Source organism: Haliaeetus leucocephalus, unplaced genomic scaffold, assembly GCF_000737465.1.
Source record: "Haliaeetus leucocephalus isolate CR32 unplaced genomic scaffold, Haliaeetus_leucocephalus-4.0 Scaffold130, whole genome shotgun sequence".
In the NCBI taxonomy this organism is placed as follows: domain Eukaryota; kingdom Metazoa; phylum Chordata; class Aves; order Accipitriformes; family Accipitridae; genus Haliaeetus; species Haliaeetus leucocephalus.
The window spans coordinates 2552220-2566992 of NW_010972566.1; the positions used below are offsets into that span (position 1 = coordinate 2552220).

At 36.8% G+C, this 14773-nt stretch overlaps 1 protein-coding gene across 1 annotated transcript in view; it reads left to right on the forward strand.

Annotated features, from left to right (window-relative positions):
• MAN1A1 (mannosidase, alpha, class 1A, member 1) overlaps positions 1-13193 on the forward strand; it is a 110693-nt gene extending 97500 nt beyond the window's left edge. The window contains exons 8-11 of the mRNA XM_010585848.1: positions 2261-2480; positions 3291-3463; positions 8976-9091; positions 10420-13193. Coding sequence (XP_010584150.1) covers positions 2261-2480; positions 3291-3463; positions 8976-9091; positions 10420-10546 — 636 coding nt within the window. The 3' untranslated portion in view covers positions 10547-13193. The remainder of the gene's footprint in view (positions 1-2260; positions 2481-3290; positions 3464-8975; positions 9092-10419) is intronic.
• The last annotated feature ends 1580 nt before the right edge of the window (positions 13194-14773 follow it).

Here is a 14773-nt window from a genome sequence, read left to right on the forward strand (position 1 = left end):
CAGACGCGGGAGGAAAGTGGGGGAGGGAGGGGGGGGGGGGGGGGGGGGGGGAGAAGTCTGAAAGACTTAATTGGTATCGCAAAATCCATTTTCATACTACAAGAATCAACTCTGGTCTAGTTACTATAGTTCTGAAGGTACATGATTACCATTATTTCTGTCAGGTACAGTAATACTTCATCCTGTCTTTCATTAATTCTTCACTAAAAAATGCAATATAGGTAAATTTAGTCATCAACCTATTTTTATATTTGTTTCTTTTTTAAATAAATTCTGACTCAACAGCTAACTGACTGGTAGAGTTACCAACTATTGCCAGAATTGTTGATTTGGTGAGATGGGGATACCATGCTGAAAGGTTTCATGAAATCTCATTAAATTAAAAGGTTTTCATTTCTGAACTTGGGTTTAGGTAGCTTATTTTTTAGAATGCGTAAGTAGTCTGAAATCTATTTCCCACCAAATTGTTCTGTGTTTTTAACAATAAGGCATCTTATTACAAAATATAAACCGTTTAATAAAAATGCAAACCGCACTCTGAAACAGATTCTGGAAGTTTTCCAATTATTTCTGTCTTCTCACTAATTTTGCCTGTTTATGCATTAATACATTTTGTAGCAGGTTCTTTGAACTCTGTTTTGTCAATTCTTCAATTACAAATTCAAATGTTTTATACCCAAATGATCACAAAAGACATGTTTTAAAGAACATTATTTTTTAAAAAAGTACCTATGTATTTCGCTACTAGTTTCCCAACCTGACAGAAAAGCTTTTTTTAATATGGATTTGGAATACACAACCACCAATTAGCTCAACATCTACTCAGCCTTTGTAATTCTTTCATCTTCCACAGCGGGGTCTGTGGTTTGGATGCTTAAGGAAACTGTTCTCCCACCATTCCCCTTTCATATTTAATTCCTCTTTTTATAGGTTAAATTATGCAGGATTTGTTTTAAAGCACAGGAATCTTCATTATTTACTGCTGCTTTAAAGTTTAGGTATGCTTTTCATTAGGTACCTAGTGCTAAAAACATACAATCAAGAAGGAAACAAAGGGATGGAGGAGTTTTCTGAGCCAATAGTGGGTCTGGAGCTGGGCAGAAAACATCCTTACTAAGTGCTTTGCACTAATATTAGTGGAAAACAAAGTGTAGTTTTCAACGTGACATTCTTGGCACAAAAAACCTACTTAGTAAGTAAACTTGTCCAGTTATTCTGCTGATGCTTCTAGTTCAGAGAAGATTTTTCATGCTTATAAAAACAACCTTTACAGATGTTTAAAGGGGAAGAAATAACTACAATCTTTCCTTTATAATACTTTTTTTTTAAATCCTGGCTTTTTTATTAATAGTTCCCTGTACTAATATTTTATTCATGTTTTTCCCTTGTATAATGCATGTTTCCGGATCTTATGATTTCAACAGAATAAACCAGAGCACTGCTGGATAACTGAACACATCCGTTACCCTTTAAAGAGTTATAGCTTACTTTGTGGACTTCTAATTAATGTGTTCTTCTGCATCTCCTCTGTTGTTTTAATTCTGTTCCTCCCACAAGGGAAGCTTGTTTTCCTGGATTTTGTAATCAGTGACCATACAATGGTAACGGTACCAACTTCTAATTCTCTCTAGGAGATTTCTGTATTTTTATTCTGCTTAGGTTTTTCCCCAGAAATCTCAGTGAGACCCTACTCTTGATTGATAACTACAGAGGAATTCAGTCTGGGAGGGGAAACTCATTGGACTTTGGGAATGACATATAGACTCAGAGGCCTAACATCTTTCAGTGCACTCACTGAGTCAGGTGTTTTGAATATGAGTTATGTCTGCATATAATTGACATCAAATTATATCAATAACCACATCCTTTAAGTCAGAATTAAAATGGGAACTATGGAAGCTAAAGTCATGGCTAATCACAATTAAAAGTGAAATTACCTGAAATTGCTCAAAGTAGAAAGGGAAAGAAAAAAAATTTTTTAAATGGAATTGTATTTTTTAGGTCTTTCCAATATTTTTATAAAATGTACTGCGTAAATTGCTCAAAGTTGTAGCAAAGTTAATCATCGTTGCTGACGTATGCTAATCTGTGTTGGTTTGGCTGCACTTTGAGGTTATGCTAGCTCATATTATCCATTTTACATTTTACTATAAGCTAAGGCAATATGGAGAAAAAACAACCGACATAACATAGAAGACAACTTTGTCCCTCACGCTTTACCAAATGGTACCTTTGGTTTGAAATCATGTACTTTTTGCAGGCCATAGAGACCCACCTCATTCGAAAATCAAGCGGGGGGCTGACATACATTGCTGAGTGGAAGGGTGGACTGCTTGAACACAAGATGGGACATCTCACTTGTTTTGCTGGAGGCATGTTTGCTCTAGGAGCAGACGGAGCACCTAATGACAAGACGGGCCACCACATCGAGCTTGGTGCTGAAATTGCTAGGACTTGCCATGAATCCTATGATCGTACGAGTAAGTACCGTCTTGCAGAGTTTAGTTTCACAGTTTGACTTTGTGAAGGCAGCCATCGGTATTTTCACGTAACGCTGAATGAAGGTTGTGTGATGGTGAGAGCTCCTCATCCTTTCTGAGCAAATGCTGCTTTGTTCTAAGAGTAACTTTAAGAATGGCTAGTCTGTTTTATGGGTAATTTCTGTGCACCTGGATCATATCTACTCACTCTAGTCATTAACATGATAGCTTTTTTTTCCTTTTGCCAACTTCTGTATAGCCGAATACGGATAAGAGAGGGACCCTGTTCATTTATGCATCAATATAGCTATTAATCATGTTTTATGCACAAAAAAATATTTTAGTCTCAGTTCTGTTGGTACAATGCTGCAAACAGCAGAATTGCACAAAGAAAGTGGATTTCTGTGCAAGAAATTTCTTTGGATTCTTTCATCTTCTTATAGAAATAACCCTGGCAGCATTTCAGGTCCCAGAGTGTATTTTCCAGTTTGATATAGAAAGGTAAATATCCTTGTCTTTTAAGCAAAATTTCACATGTTGCTAGTTATACGAAGTCTTCCAGAATGCAAATGTTAGCATCACTGTTCAAACTGAACTGCTGTTTAAGGCGTTGATGAAAATCAGCTCTCTCCTACTCTGAATTATTTACAAAATATGAAAACAGGAGATGCTGCAGTATCTTTCAAAAATTATATACCTTTTGGGTAACCTGGCTTTGTGCCATATGAAAGGATAGTTGATTTGGTGGGTTACGTAATTTGAAACCTCTTTTAATGCCCTTATTTTAGCATGTGTTTTTATATTGGCTAGGCATGAAACTGGGACCAGAAGCCTTCAGATTTGATGGTGGTGTTGAGGCCATTGCTACAAGACAAAATGAAAAATACTACATCCTACGACCAGAAGTCATAGAGACCTACATGTACATGTGGCGGCTCACTCATGACCCAAAGTACAGGCAGTGGGGATGGGAAGCTGTAGAGGTAATGTTCTATTGGACTTTTTTCTTATTAAATCCTAGTATCTTGTTAAGTGAGCTATTGAATGGTACCTGGATATTGTTTAGCAGTTGGAGAGTAAGTATTTATTTTAAATCAGTAACATCAACTCAAATTTCCAGAGATTCATTTACTAAATAGATGAACTAAGATCATTTTGACAAACCCAAATACTGCTGGTATTATATATATTAGAAAAATACCTTGTGATTTCTCCTCCTTAAATGCTGCTTAGATCAGGTTCATATTTGGATGTGCTGCTCCAGGTATTGAGTATTGCTGCATATGAATGGAAAGTGCAAACGTGTGTCAAATTCGAGCCTTGTACATGGAAATAAGTTTTATGAAGTGTATTTTCAACAGTAATTGTACGAAGGTGATTTTAATTAAGGTGATGAAGGCCAAGATGAAGTACTAGATAGTACCGAACATTTAAAAAATGGGTCATTTTCAAAAAGCATAGGTCATCTGGACTGAACTCCATTAATGATAACAATCTCTTCTAGACTTAAATTTCTGTGTCCCACTAGCCTTTTGAGCTTCAACCAGTCATGCTGAATCTAGCTATTTGTGTTTGTCTAGCACAAGCCTTCCAAGAGGGCAGCTAGTCTATACTGCAAAAATTGGCTTGCCAAATCCATTGTTTCCCTTATTTCAATGATTAATCACTCTTGCTGCTAGAGACGAGAGCCTTTGGATTTACCATGTTTCATCCTCCAGGTATGGGTCCTTATTACACTTTCAGAGTTCACTTATTTTTCTCCTCATGTTGATGTTGCCCTTGCTAAATTAATCTGCCTTTCACTCTTACTTTGGAATTTCTAAGCAGACTGGTATCTTATAGGAGATACAGGAAGCTGAAGAATATTATTTTTGCAGCTCTGTATACTTAAGAAAAATACAAAAAAAAAACCCCAAAACCAACAAAACTCTGTATATTTTGTTCACAGTGAGCTCTCCTTTGCAGAGTTACTGCTTTCCAGGATTTCAAAAACATCCTCTTTGTCTGTTTGCCCAACACTTCTTGCTTCTAGGGGTGTATGATGATAACTTTCTTGGATGGGCCTACACCACTAGTTGTAGAAGGTTGCTCTATACTAAGGGAAGAAGGTGTAGGCTCGTGTCGTGCAATTTCTCATTCCTGAGAGACCCTACTAGAGAGCTATTACTGGGTTATGTCTCCATATACCTGGCTGCGACATGATATCCGCTGGTTACCTGGCTCCCTCAACAGCAACCAAGATCTGTAATTGTATTCAGTATTCACCATGTGAGATACTGAACAGATCGCAAATGTTGTCGAGTGTCATGAAAACACAGTGTTTCAAGTCTGGTAATTAGATATTCTTGAAGAATGAAATTTATGGTAAAACCTGCTTTCCATAAAAGAATAGCTGCTAGCATTAACTATACTTCTACTCTCTAACTTCCCCTTGTTTGAATAGTCACAGCAATTCCATATCTGCAGTCAATGCTGTATTCAGCTAGGTAGACGGTAGTTATTTAGGACCTTTTATTTGTCTCCCTTGAGTGTTGGCTCTATTGGCCCTGAAACAATATGCTTCTGAGTTAATGATTCAAATGCAATTTTTTTTTTTTTTAAAAAAACCTCTAATTTAGAGTGCTGTTCCCTTACTTTCTTCTTTGCTAACACCAGCCATAGGCACACATTTTACTACTGGAATCTTCCCAGGCAGATTATAATTGGAATATTTACAATGTCTGTTTATGGAAGACATCCCACCAGGCTTCAGCAATGCCAAGTGTTCCTTCTCCAGGAGATGTTTTTCCTGACTCATTGTTGCTGCCCACACCGATAACATTGTTATAAACAACTGAAATGTTTTCCTTAATATTGTTCTTTATCCTCTTGGTTCAGTTTGTTAGCGTTTATTTCAGGTTTGTATACTCGTTTACCTTCTTAGGGCTCCCAGTGTGTTCCTTGTTTAACATTCTTGTGGTTACTCTTGTCTGGCTCTAATGTAGTGGATTACAGCCCATGTGTGGGAGATGCAGCTGGTCCCATTCTGTACAGGCCCATCTTCCACTGTCCTAATGTGCAGTTGCATGTTTCACAAAACAAATCTTACAGCTTCACAGAAGTTACACAGTCAGCTGTAGGTTTCAAATCAGGGGTTTTTTTCTTTTTTTCTCTTCTTTCTTGATATTTATAGCCCATAGAGCTCCACCTGATACTGTATTTTTTTGTTCCAGCACATGTCATGATAGCTTACCACAACTATTTCATAAATTCTGCTCCCTCTTGCTCCTTATTCTTGCACCAGAGAGCATGTCACTCCACCCTTTTGTTCCTGGGGAAGTCCATGACTACTGAATATAGTTGGTTTAATTACCAACACCTGTTGCACAAAGAGGAAGCTGAGATTGAAACAAAAAGGGGGAACAATCAGACCATGTGTTGTTGCCCAAAAAAGTTGTTCTTCAGGTGTTTCATGTCCATTTTCAACTGATGACACTGGCTATAAGAACTCATTAGGTTTTTTTCCCAGTGCCCTTGTAGTAGAAAAGGACACTGCTCTACAAGTCATGACTTCTAAACTCTCCAACAAGTCTATTAATTCCTTCTAACTTTTATAGACTAAAAACATGCTCTAGCCTCTCCATTTTTTCTTTGGAAACTTGCTTTGCTGCTTTAATTTGAGTCCAAGATCATTCTGTATGTACTTCAGCAGTTGGAGAAAATGCAGTTATGACCAATAGCAATATCCACTGAGTCAGAAAGGTTTTATCAGCTTAGCTCATGAAAGTCTCCCTTTCTGCATTATAAATGTGGCACATATTTTGAATTCACAGCACTGCCTTTGTTTCTTCCCTTTATGATACTTTGAGCCTGTCAGCTGGTTTTCATTCTGCTTGATGTTTTCGATTACTCTAGCATAACTGATCTTAGCCACCCTCATTTTCTGAGAACCACTATTTTAAAATGTGTTTGATTGTTTCTTCCCACCCACCACTACCCCACTGCCAATGTGAACATCACCGTACTCTGAAACTGCAGATATAAGCACAAGGCCATTGCTGCCAGTTAAAGGAGGGTGACAACCACGAGCCGCCTTCTCATACTAATGCTGCATGTGAATGTCCTGTTCCTTTAGTTAAGTGGAAAGCAGCTTTACAGGATAAGATGCTTCACATTTGCATCAAGTAGATACTACCAGATGGCTAACATGGTGCGAGTTAACCTCTTAGTTTGCATCATAGCAGGGTGTTCAGGTACCTGTATGGTATCTCCCTACAATGAGCTCATAAAGAAGGCTCTAACTACATGTTAGAGCACATAAACCACAACTGCAATTTGCTTTCATTTTACCTCACCCTGTTTAGCATGCAGATGTTTCCTTGAATAATAGCCTTATCCTTCAAGTTCTCCTTCTGCTGTGCCTTGCTAAACGTAATCTTTTGTTTGACATTGAAAATCCAGACACAGATTCAGCATTTTGAATTCATTGCAGGTTGAAGTAGACGAGAGGGAAGGAGTACCAGCCAGGGGAAATTACTTGTTTAAACTTAAGTATATTTGTCACTTAGTAAAAGTGTCCAGGAAAATTAAAGAACCGAAAGACACATAAGAAAAGACAAATAGGCCTGTTATATTTTAAAGGATCTCTCCTGGAGAAAAATCCCTTTTAAATATACAATAGGCAGCTTACTCTCCAGTGAAAACTATGGAGAGCCTGACATGCAAGCTAAATATATGCAGATAGCTACAGGGACCGAAGCAAAAACAAGGACATTTAGGATATCTACTCACAGCAAAACACAGATCTTGAACAGCCTTTAGAGCAGGCGGAGGTGATGGGATACCTCAGTAATTATTAGTGACTTTTGGTCCCATCTCTCTCTCTCTCATCAGAAAATGCTTATTCTGCCTGTTTGCTTGTTTTAGGCATATCTTCTGCCTTTTCATAGCTTTTTTGTCATATGCAGTTTGAAATGCAGCATCTTTCCCTAAATAAAATCTACACATCCTGTAATCACTTCAGTGATATTTGTAATAACTTCAGAAATGGAGGCACTAGTTGTCTTCCATCTCTCCATCAGGGGTTTGATAAAGCTCCAGGAATTTCTGCCTGAAAGTTATTGCTTCAATACCTGTCTCTGCAGCAAGCACCATGTTTCAGGGTAGTGCGGTCCTGAGCAAGTGTAGTAATCCACCATGCTTACTGTCATTTTCATTGTGAGAAGTTATTTAGGGGTAAAGAGCATTTTCTGGATTTGTTTTTGAATAATGAGTTGTTTTAAATATAATCATCTTAGATTCTCTTCACTCCTTTATTATACTGCTTGATACCAGAGAATTATTATAAAACAGAATAAGAAAAATGAAGAGGCTAAGAATACTTTTGACCTTGTTAAATAGGTCAATTATAAAGAAAAAAGATGAATGAGTATTTTTAAACAAAACAGTGATGAGAGAACCGATACTCAAATGAGGTATTGGATAGAGGGATATTTAAAGTTATGGCTCATATATAGGTACCACCTTTCTAATGCAAACACCTGTCTAAAATAAAAGAAAAGCAGCAAAGTTTATTAAATAGTATAACCATATATACCTTCTATACTTCCAGCACCAGGTACATGCTTTTTACCCTTCTGTATACACCCTTCATCTGGTCTTTTTTCTCCTTCAAAATTAGCTGATCATAGGGAACATTCCTGGGGGCAGAAAAGAAACTATACTTTTAGGTGGTCTGTGTGCTCCTTTTTATTGTAAAATAGGAATCAATCATCTGTTTTACACCTTTTAACTGAATACACAGTTTGGAAACTAGTTAGAGAAAAACACATTCTTATATCTAAAACACGTTAAGTCCAGCCACATACTAGCTTTCCATCTACTCCTTTGTAACAGACAAAGCTTTTTCAGAAAGGTATCAAAAATAGTACCTACTGCAGAAAAAAAATTCAGTAGCCCAGTATCACAGGCTTCCCACTGAAAAAAATGAAATAATTGCAAAGAAAAACCAAACAGCTTACATAGAAAATGGAGAGTTGCCTTTCCTTTTCCAAAGTGACTTGCAGGAGGTAAGGAAAAGACTGGTCTTTATCATGGTGTTCAACTCTACCACAATAATTTTTAAGCACTGAAATATGACCAAGAAAGGTATACGTGACACGATCTTTGAAGGCTGATAGACAAGCCTATGAAAGAGAGGCTACTGTTATTCCTATTAAAAAGAGGAAAAAGAAAATAAGTGAAAATCCATATATTTTTACATCCATATATCTTTCCTTCTGAAAACTGGTTTGTGTTCACTGTTATTAATTTATCATTTTGCTTCTCTTCCTAAATGTAAAATTAGATGTGTGTCTTTTTTTAAAAAGAGTTTTCTATCTAGAGCTTTTTCTAGTTTTTCTCTCTTTATCAAAAAATTTGTGACAATTTTTTTTTGTGAGTTTTATTGTCAAACAAAGAAAAACTGACAGATGATTTGTTTTGTTAATCCAGCTGGTTTTTCCCCTCCCTCTTCAGGCACTGGAAAAACACTGCAGAGTGGATGGTGGCTATTCCGGCATTAGAGATGTTTATAACAATCATGAAAGCCATGATGATGTGCAGCAAAGTTTCTTCCTTTCAGAGACACTCAAGTAAGTTAAAGTTGACTTTCATTAATATGAAGTAGTTCTATGTATCATCCTTAAGATAAGTATTTCTCATTAGTACCCTTGACATTCATGTAACAAAATCTGACTGAAATACGAGAGCTTCTCTTAGGTGATGGGAAGCTGAATTGCCTTTTTCTTCCTTCTGTATCAATAAACTAAGTTCTATGATTTCTGGAAGTTATTTTTACTTCTGATAAAGGTACTCGATAGTCTTTGTTGAGAAATTAAGTCTCCTAGCTTTGATAGGATCTAATTATATATGCCAACACTAATGAAACAAATTGAGTAGACAAAGGACTTATCAGGCTTGTATTGCATACTTTTCATTTTAAAACTACAGAAAAAGAAAAAAGTCAACTTGCATGGTACGTTCACAGGGCCTGTTAAGAGAGAAAACCAAAAGCTTTCATTATCTATCATTGTCTCCTAAGTTTTTAATGAAATAAAGGAAGCTTTGTCTTGGTCTCTTCACTGTTGTTGTTGTTGTGCAACTTGTTCTTGCAAAGACCAGAAAGAAGCAATCATGCCATTTCAACAGAAAGTGCAATACTGAAGTAAATTAAATACCGTAAATACATTTATATACATGGTGGCATTTTTTTGAGATAGGCCAATTTAAAAGGTATAGTAGAGGGAGTGCACTATCAGAATTAGACCAAGAAAAGCCTTCAGGGAAGGACGGCAATTGAGAAAAAATAAAATCTCATTTGCTAAGCAGACTTTCATCCCTAACAATAATCATGCTACAGTAGCTACCACCTTGTATCATGATAATAAACGTTGGATTTGTTTATTGGTTACTGCTGGCTTTAATAGATCCTGTCTTAGTAAATGGATGCTCAAGCTACTGGTCTAGTGCTAGTTGTTGTCTTTAACAATCCTAAGCCAGAGGTTGTCCTCAGAAGTAAGACAGGATTGGACTACATTTTCATTCCTACACCTTGACATATGTAGACATTCAGGAGGAAAAAAAATTACTATGGTTGTATATTATCTAAACAATATGTAATAAAATTAGCAAGGATGAAATGAAAGTGAAGCAAACTGATGTTTAACCTTGATAGCCTAAACTTCTTTGCCCTCTTATCAGGACAGAGGCATTCTTTTGCTGGTCTCCAGTTGCTATTGCCCTTGAGTCTAGTCTGAGTTGAGTAGCCCCAAAGTTGTGTGCTAATCATTGTGACGCTGGGACTTACTGGTGTTTTGTGTGCAGTTACCTCTTTCCATTGATACATTCATAGGGAAATCAGGTATTTATGTTTTCCTGAAAACTACTGCGGTGTCACATTTCCTGCTTTTTTTCTTGCCAGGTACTTGTATTTGCTGTTTTCTGAAGATGATCTTCTTCCATTCGAACATTGGGTCTTCAACACAGAGGCCCATCCTCTGCCTGTTCTTCACAAAGATGATGGGAATAAAGAAGAAAACCAGAAATAGATGAAGATTAAGTTATACTTTGTTTCATTCCTTATGTTTCTTTCCAGGACTTGGGCACATGATTTGGTTTTAAATTCCTGAGTTAAGTTTTTAAATCAAGTGTTTTGCAGTCTGTCTTCTTTAACAGTAAATATTTATGAATGGACCCAAACTAATTATGATAAAACCTCAGTCCTCTAATCCAGCTGAACCACCTCTTAGAAGAGAAATAGGACATCTCTCCAGATTTTGTTAGGCTGCAGTGTCATCTTGGCCAAAAGAGGGTCTGCATGTTACTTGTTTCCTGTTATGCTTTTAATTTGACTGCAAAATTCTTTTTCTCCTCTGTGAGGAGATGTCTGCTTTAAGCTGTAATATTTTGCCATGTTGCAAAAAGCCATATTGAATTAAGTATAAAGAGCTTTTTTCTTTCTTTTTTTTTTTGTTCTGTGTTAATTTTTGTGTGTCATCCAAGACAAATCTTGTGACTGTGACAGCCTCTTCTTTATGCGGGTCTATCATTACTTGGTAAAGTAGTTGATGTATTTCATTGTCAATGAAGTCTACATAGGAATATTTTCATCTCATGCAGACACAACTCTGAAACTGCAGTATATGTTGAAGTTAGTCTAAACTTAGTTTTTATGAATTTAGCACATTAGTTAGCAGACCTTAGTTTTTCAGGTTTTGATTAGAATATTGTAATAGAATAAATTGTTTGCTCCCTTTTCTAAGTGGTGTTAATGTCATGTCTTTAGTCAGGCTAATAGAGAGTAAAATAAGATAATCATTTCATATTAAGAAAGGGAGTCTTACCTTCTTTATGTATTTAGTCCAGTAACTTTCATTTGGTTGGATGGTAAAAAGACATAAAAAATACTTTATGACATTTTCCTGGAAGCTGAGAATTATACCAGAGGCAAGCTGGTTTTCTGGGACTTCCCCAAACATTCAGATAGGTTCAGACTTGACAATCTACATTAATAAAGTTAGATGTCCAGATGCCTTGAAGAACACTTGTCTCCTTAAAAGATATTCAGAGAGGAAATTATCCAGTGTACAACTCAAACTTTCTGAAAGCACTGAGTCCGTTTTCTTGAAGTGACGGAAACACAGTGTACTTAAAATTACTCCCTAGATTAGAGGCCTGGTTTACTAAGAAAGGTAACAGCTTTGCCAAAAATACTTTACTTTGTAGCATCACCAAAGGGAAAAAAAAAATTAGGCACAATTAATTCCTGTTTCTACTTAAGTGTAGTAGTTTGGAGTGGTTTACATGATTATTAAGTCTACCTATGTTTTTATTTAATGACAGGATGACTTTCATGTATTTTGAGTAGGGTGTAACACCTGGCTTCCTATTCTGAGAAAGCACATTATTCACTAATTTGACTGCAGCAAAACAAATATGGTTCTGAACAGTAATCTTCTTTAAAGGTATTTATTAAGCTAGCTCACATGTCCAGCATAGCTAATCATAGCTGAGGAAGCACATTTGTTTTAGGCATTACAGAATACATTTTTTTTCTGTACTGACAGAGGTCTGCAGTGTAGTTTTTCTTAGGTAGAAGCCAAGAGCAAAGATAACGGATTATATTTTTATATATAGCAGCTGGAGAGTGACCCATAAACTTCACCCTCTGGCATCTGTAAAGACAGCCCCTGCCTCTCTGCTTCCCCTACAGACAGAGAAGATGGCATGTGCCACATGAGCCACCCAAGACACTTACTTACATAGGGGGCAAGGGAAGAGCATCTTCAGTGACGCTGATCCTTCCATCACAGGACTGGCAGAGCTGTGCGTTCGTACATGGAAGTTAATAGGGGTACCCTGCTGAGCCTGGGCAACCCAGAGCTGGGAGAATGGATACAAACATATGTGCATCTGCCTCAGATGAAGCCTGCTTACGTGGAACTGGTGCATTGAGTCCAGACTTTTTACTTTACTGCCTTTTTTAAATTATTATTATTTTCTTTTTTAAAGTATGGATTCCCTCATGCCACAGTAACCGCTTTCTGAAACTGAACGAGCAAGAATGAAGTCTTGCTCTCCTGTTGAAAAGCAGAACTCCTGCTGATTTTGATACTCCAGAATTTGTATTGTTGGAAGACTATAATATTTCATTGTATTTCTTCAGAAACAGTATTTATAAGGAGCTTTTTTCCACACATACACCCCCACCCCAAGTAGCACAGAGAAATTATAGGTGTGGAATAAAAACAAGAGTTCTCTTCCCTCTTAAACCAAAAAGTAATAGTAATTACTTTTATCTGTTATCATTGTTGGATCATCTGCTGCTGCCTACCACATGGTTGTGCATGTGCTGCTATAGGCCTCATACCAGTTAAATAACTACAGTAGCTCAGACAAAAACAGTCTTTAAGAAATGTGTTTTGTAAGCCTCTTTTTACATTCTTTTTCTTAACCACACTATGCTTCCCCCAGCTGTGTCTAGTGATCTTGCCTTTACTTAACAAGCTGAAGAGAAACAGTGGAGAATGAGATAGATAGCTCTTCTCTGTGTCTCAAAAAGCAGGCTACAAACATACAATTCTTGTATGCATTGGGCCCTATGTACTTAAATAATAAGCATCATGACTGTTTCCTTGTAATACAGACACTTAGCATGACTTTTTTTTTTTTTTAGTTTGGGAGTTACGATGATTTGAAAGAGCACAAATTTGATGTGACTGGTATTGGTATTCAGGTTGTATGTACAAACTGCACTATACTGTACTTTTTGTAAACTAATGTAAGTAGACGAGACGATTGTACAACGTGTAGATCTGCCAACTGTAAGAAAAAAGCCTTTTCATAAACTGAGAATATATTGATTTTTTCCTCCTTTTTTTTTTAATTAACCCCAAAACACCAAAGTTAGAGCAATCATTTTGAAACAGTCAGTACTTACTACTGCTTGTTAGATTGCCAAGATAACATGCGTTTTACTTCCCGTTCACTGAACTAGCTGTGTGGAAGTGGCTAGTGATGGTCACTTTGTGTTCCCAGTCACTCATAACAGCAAAAGAAATTGCGGGGGGGGAGGGGGGAATAGACTGGTATCTTTGCATAAACACACTGTCTATACTTTTCCCATTTCTTTGTAGCATAATAATTCATTTAAATCTGCCTATGTTAAGTCCTAAGAGGTAGATCACTTTAAATGGCACCCACACTGTTTCATGGGAAAAAAGAAAATGTTTTGATTGTTTGTGAGATTAAGTATTGCATACGTGTTGGTTGTACACAGATTTTTGCAATGCCCAATGGCTCACTGTTTCTATGGTGACTTCATCATACATATTATCCATTTCTATCATGCATTTAAATTGGTTTTGATTTGTACATAGTCCATTTAGTCTTTTCATCTTTATATAAACTGAAATTATGGAATACATAATAGATCAAGATGCTTAATTTTTAAGAACTTATATTTGTAAAAATTTCTCTATTGTGAATAAAGTCTTTTAATATATCTGTTCAACTTGTTACAATTTTTCTCAAGTGTGTTGCAGAAGTAACTACAGGAATCTGCTGCATAGTCTGGTTTGGCTGCTATACTCATGAATTTTTGTCAGCAGATTGGTTTGATGCAGATTAGTACTGTGTGTACTTGTTAAGATATTATTGTTAATTAATGTCAGTCAGTGTATAGAATTGCTACCACAGAAGTAAATTCCTAGAAATTTTTGTCAATAAAGTTCATCCTACCAAATGTATTTTGGTAGAAAGTGAGCTTACTAATGAAAAGCAGGAAGCTGGGAAGTCAGAGGTGGCAGGCAGTAAGCACAGTGAAGGTCAGTCACTCCAATTCATGTTCTGCACAGTACAAGCAGGCTTCAGCTAAATGCCATTTAGGAGCAAACACCAGAGCAGAGATGACAAGGCTGTCACAGTGCCCAGCATTACATGATCATGTAATGAAACACTATCATTAGTCCATGCTCCAGAGGAGAGAGGAACAGTTGTCATAGGAACCGTAACTACATTTTGTGTCAGAAGGACATGTCAGCAAGATCTCCAATCTAAATACCAAAATAATAGCTACACCTCATAGATAACCTTGTTTTCTCTGTTTAGCAGAAAGCCTCATCCAAAGACAAGAGTGAAATAAACTGCCATGATTTTACAGAACAGTCTCAGTAGCATCAATTTCTGTCAAAGGAACTTCCTCATTAGACCTGCTTAAGTCATTTCGGAGGGTAGCTCTTAGGTCTGGGCATCTCCTTTTTACAGCATAGTTGCGG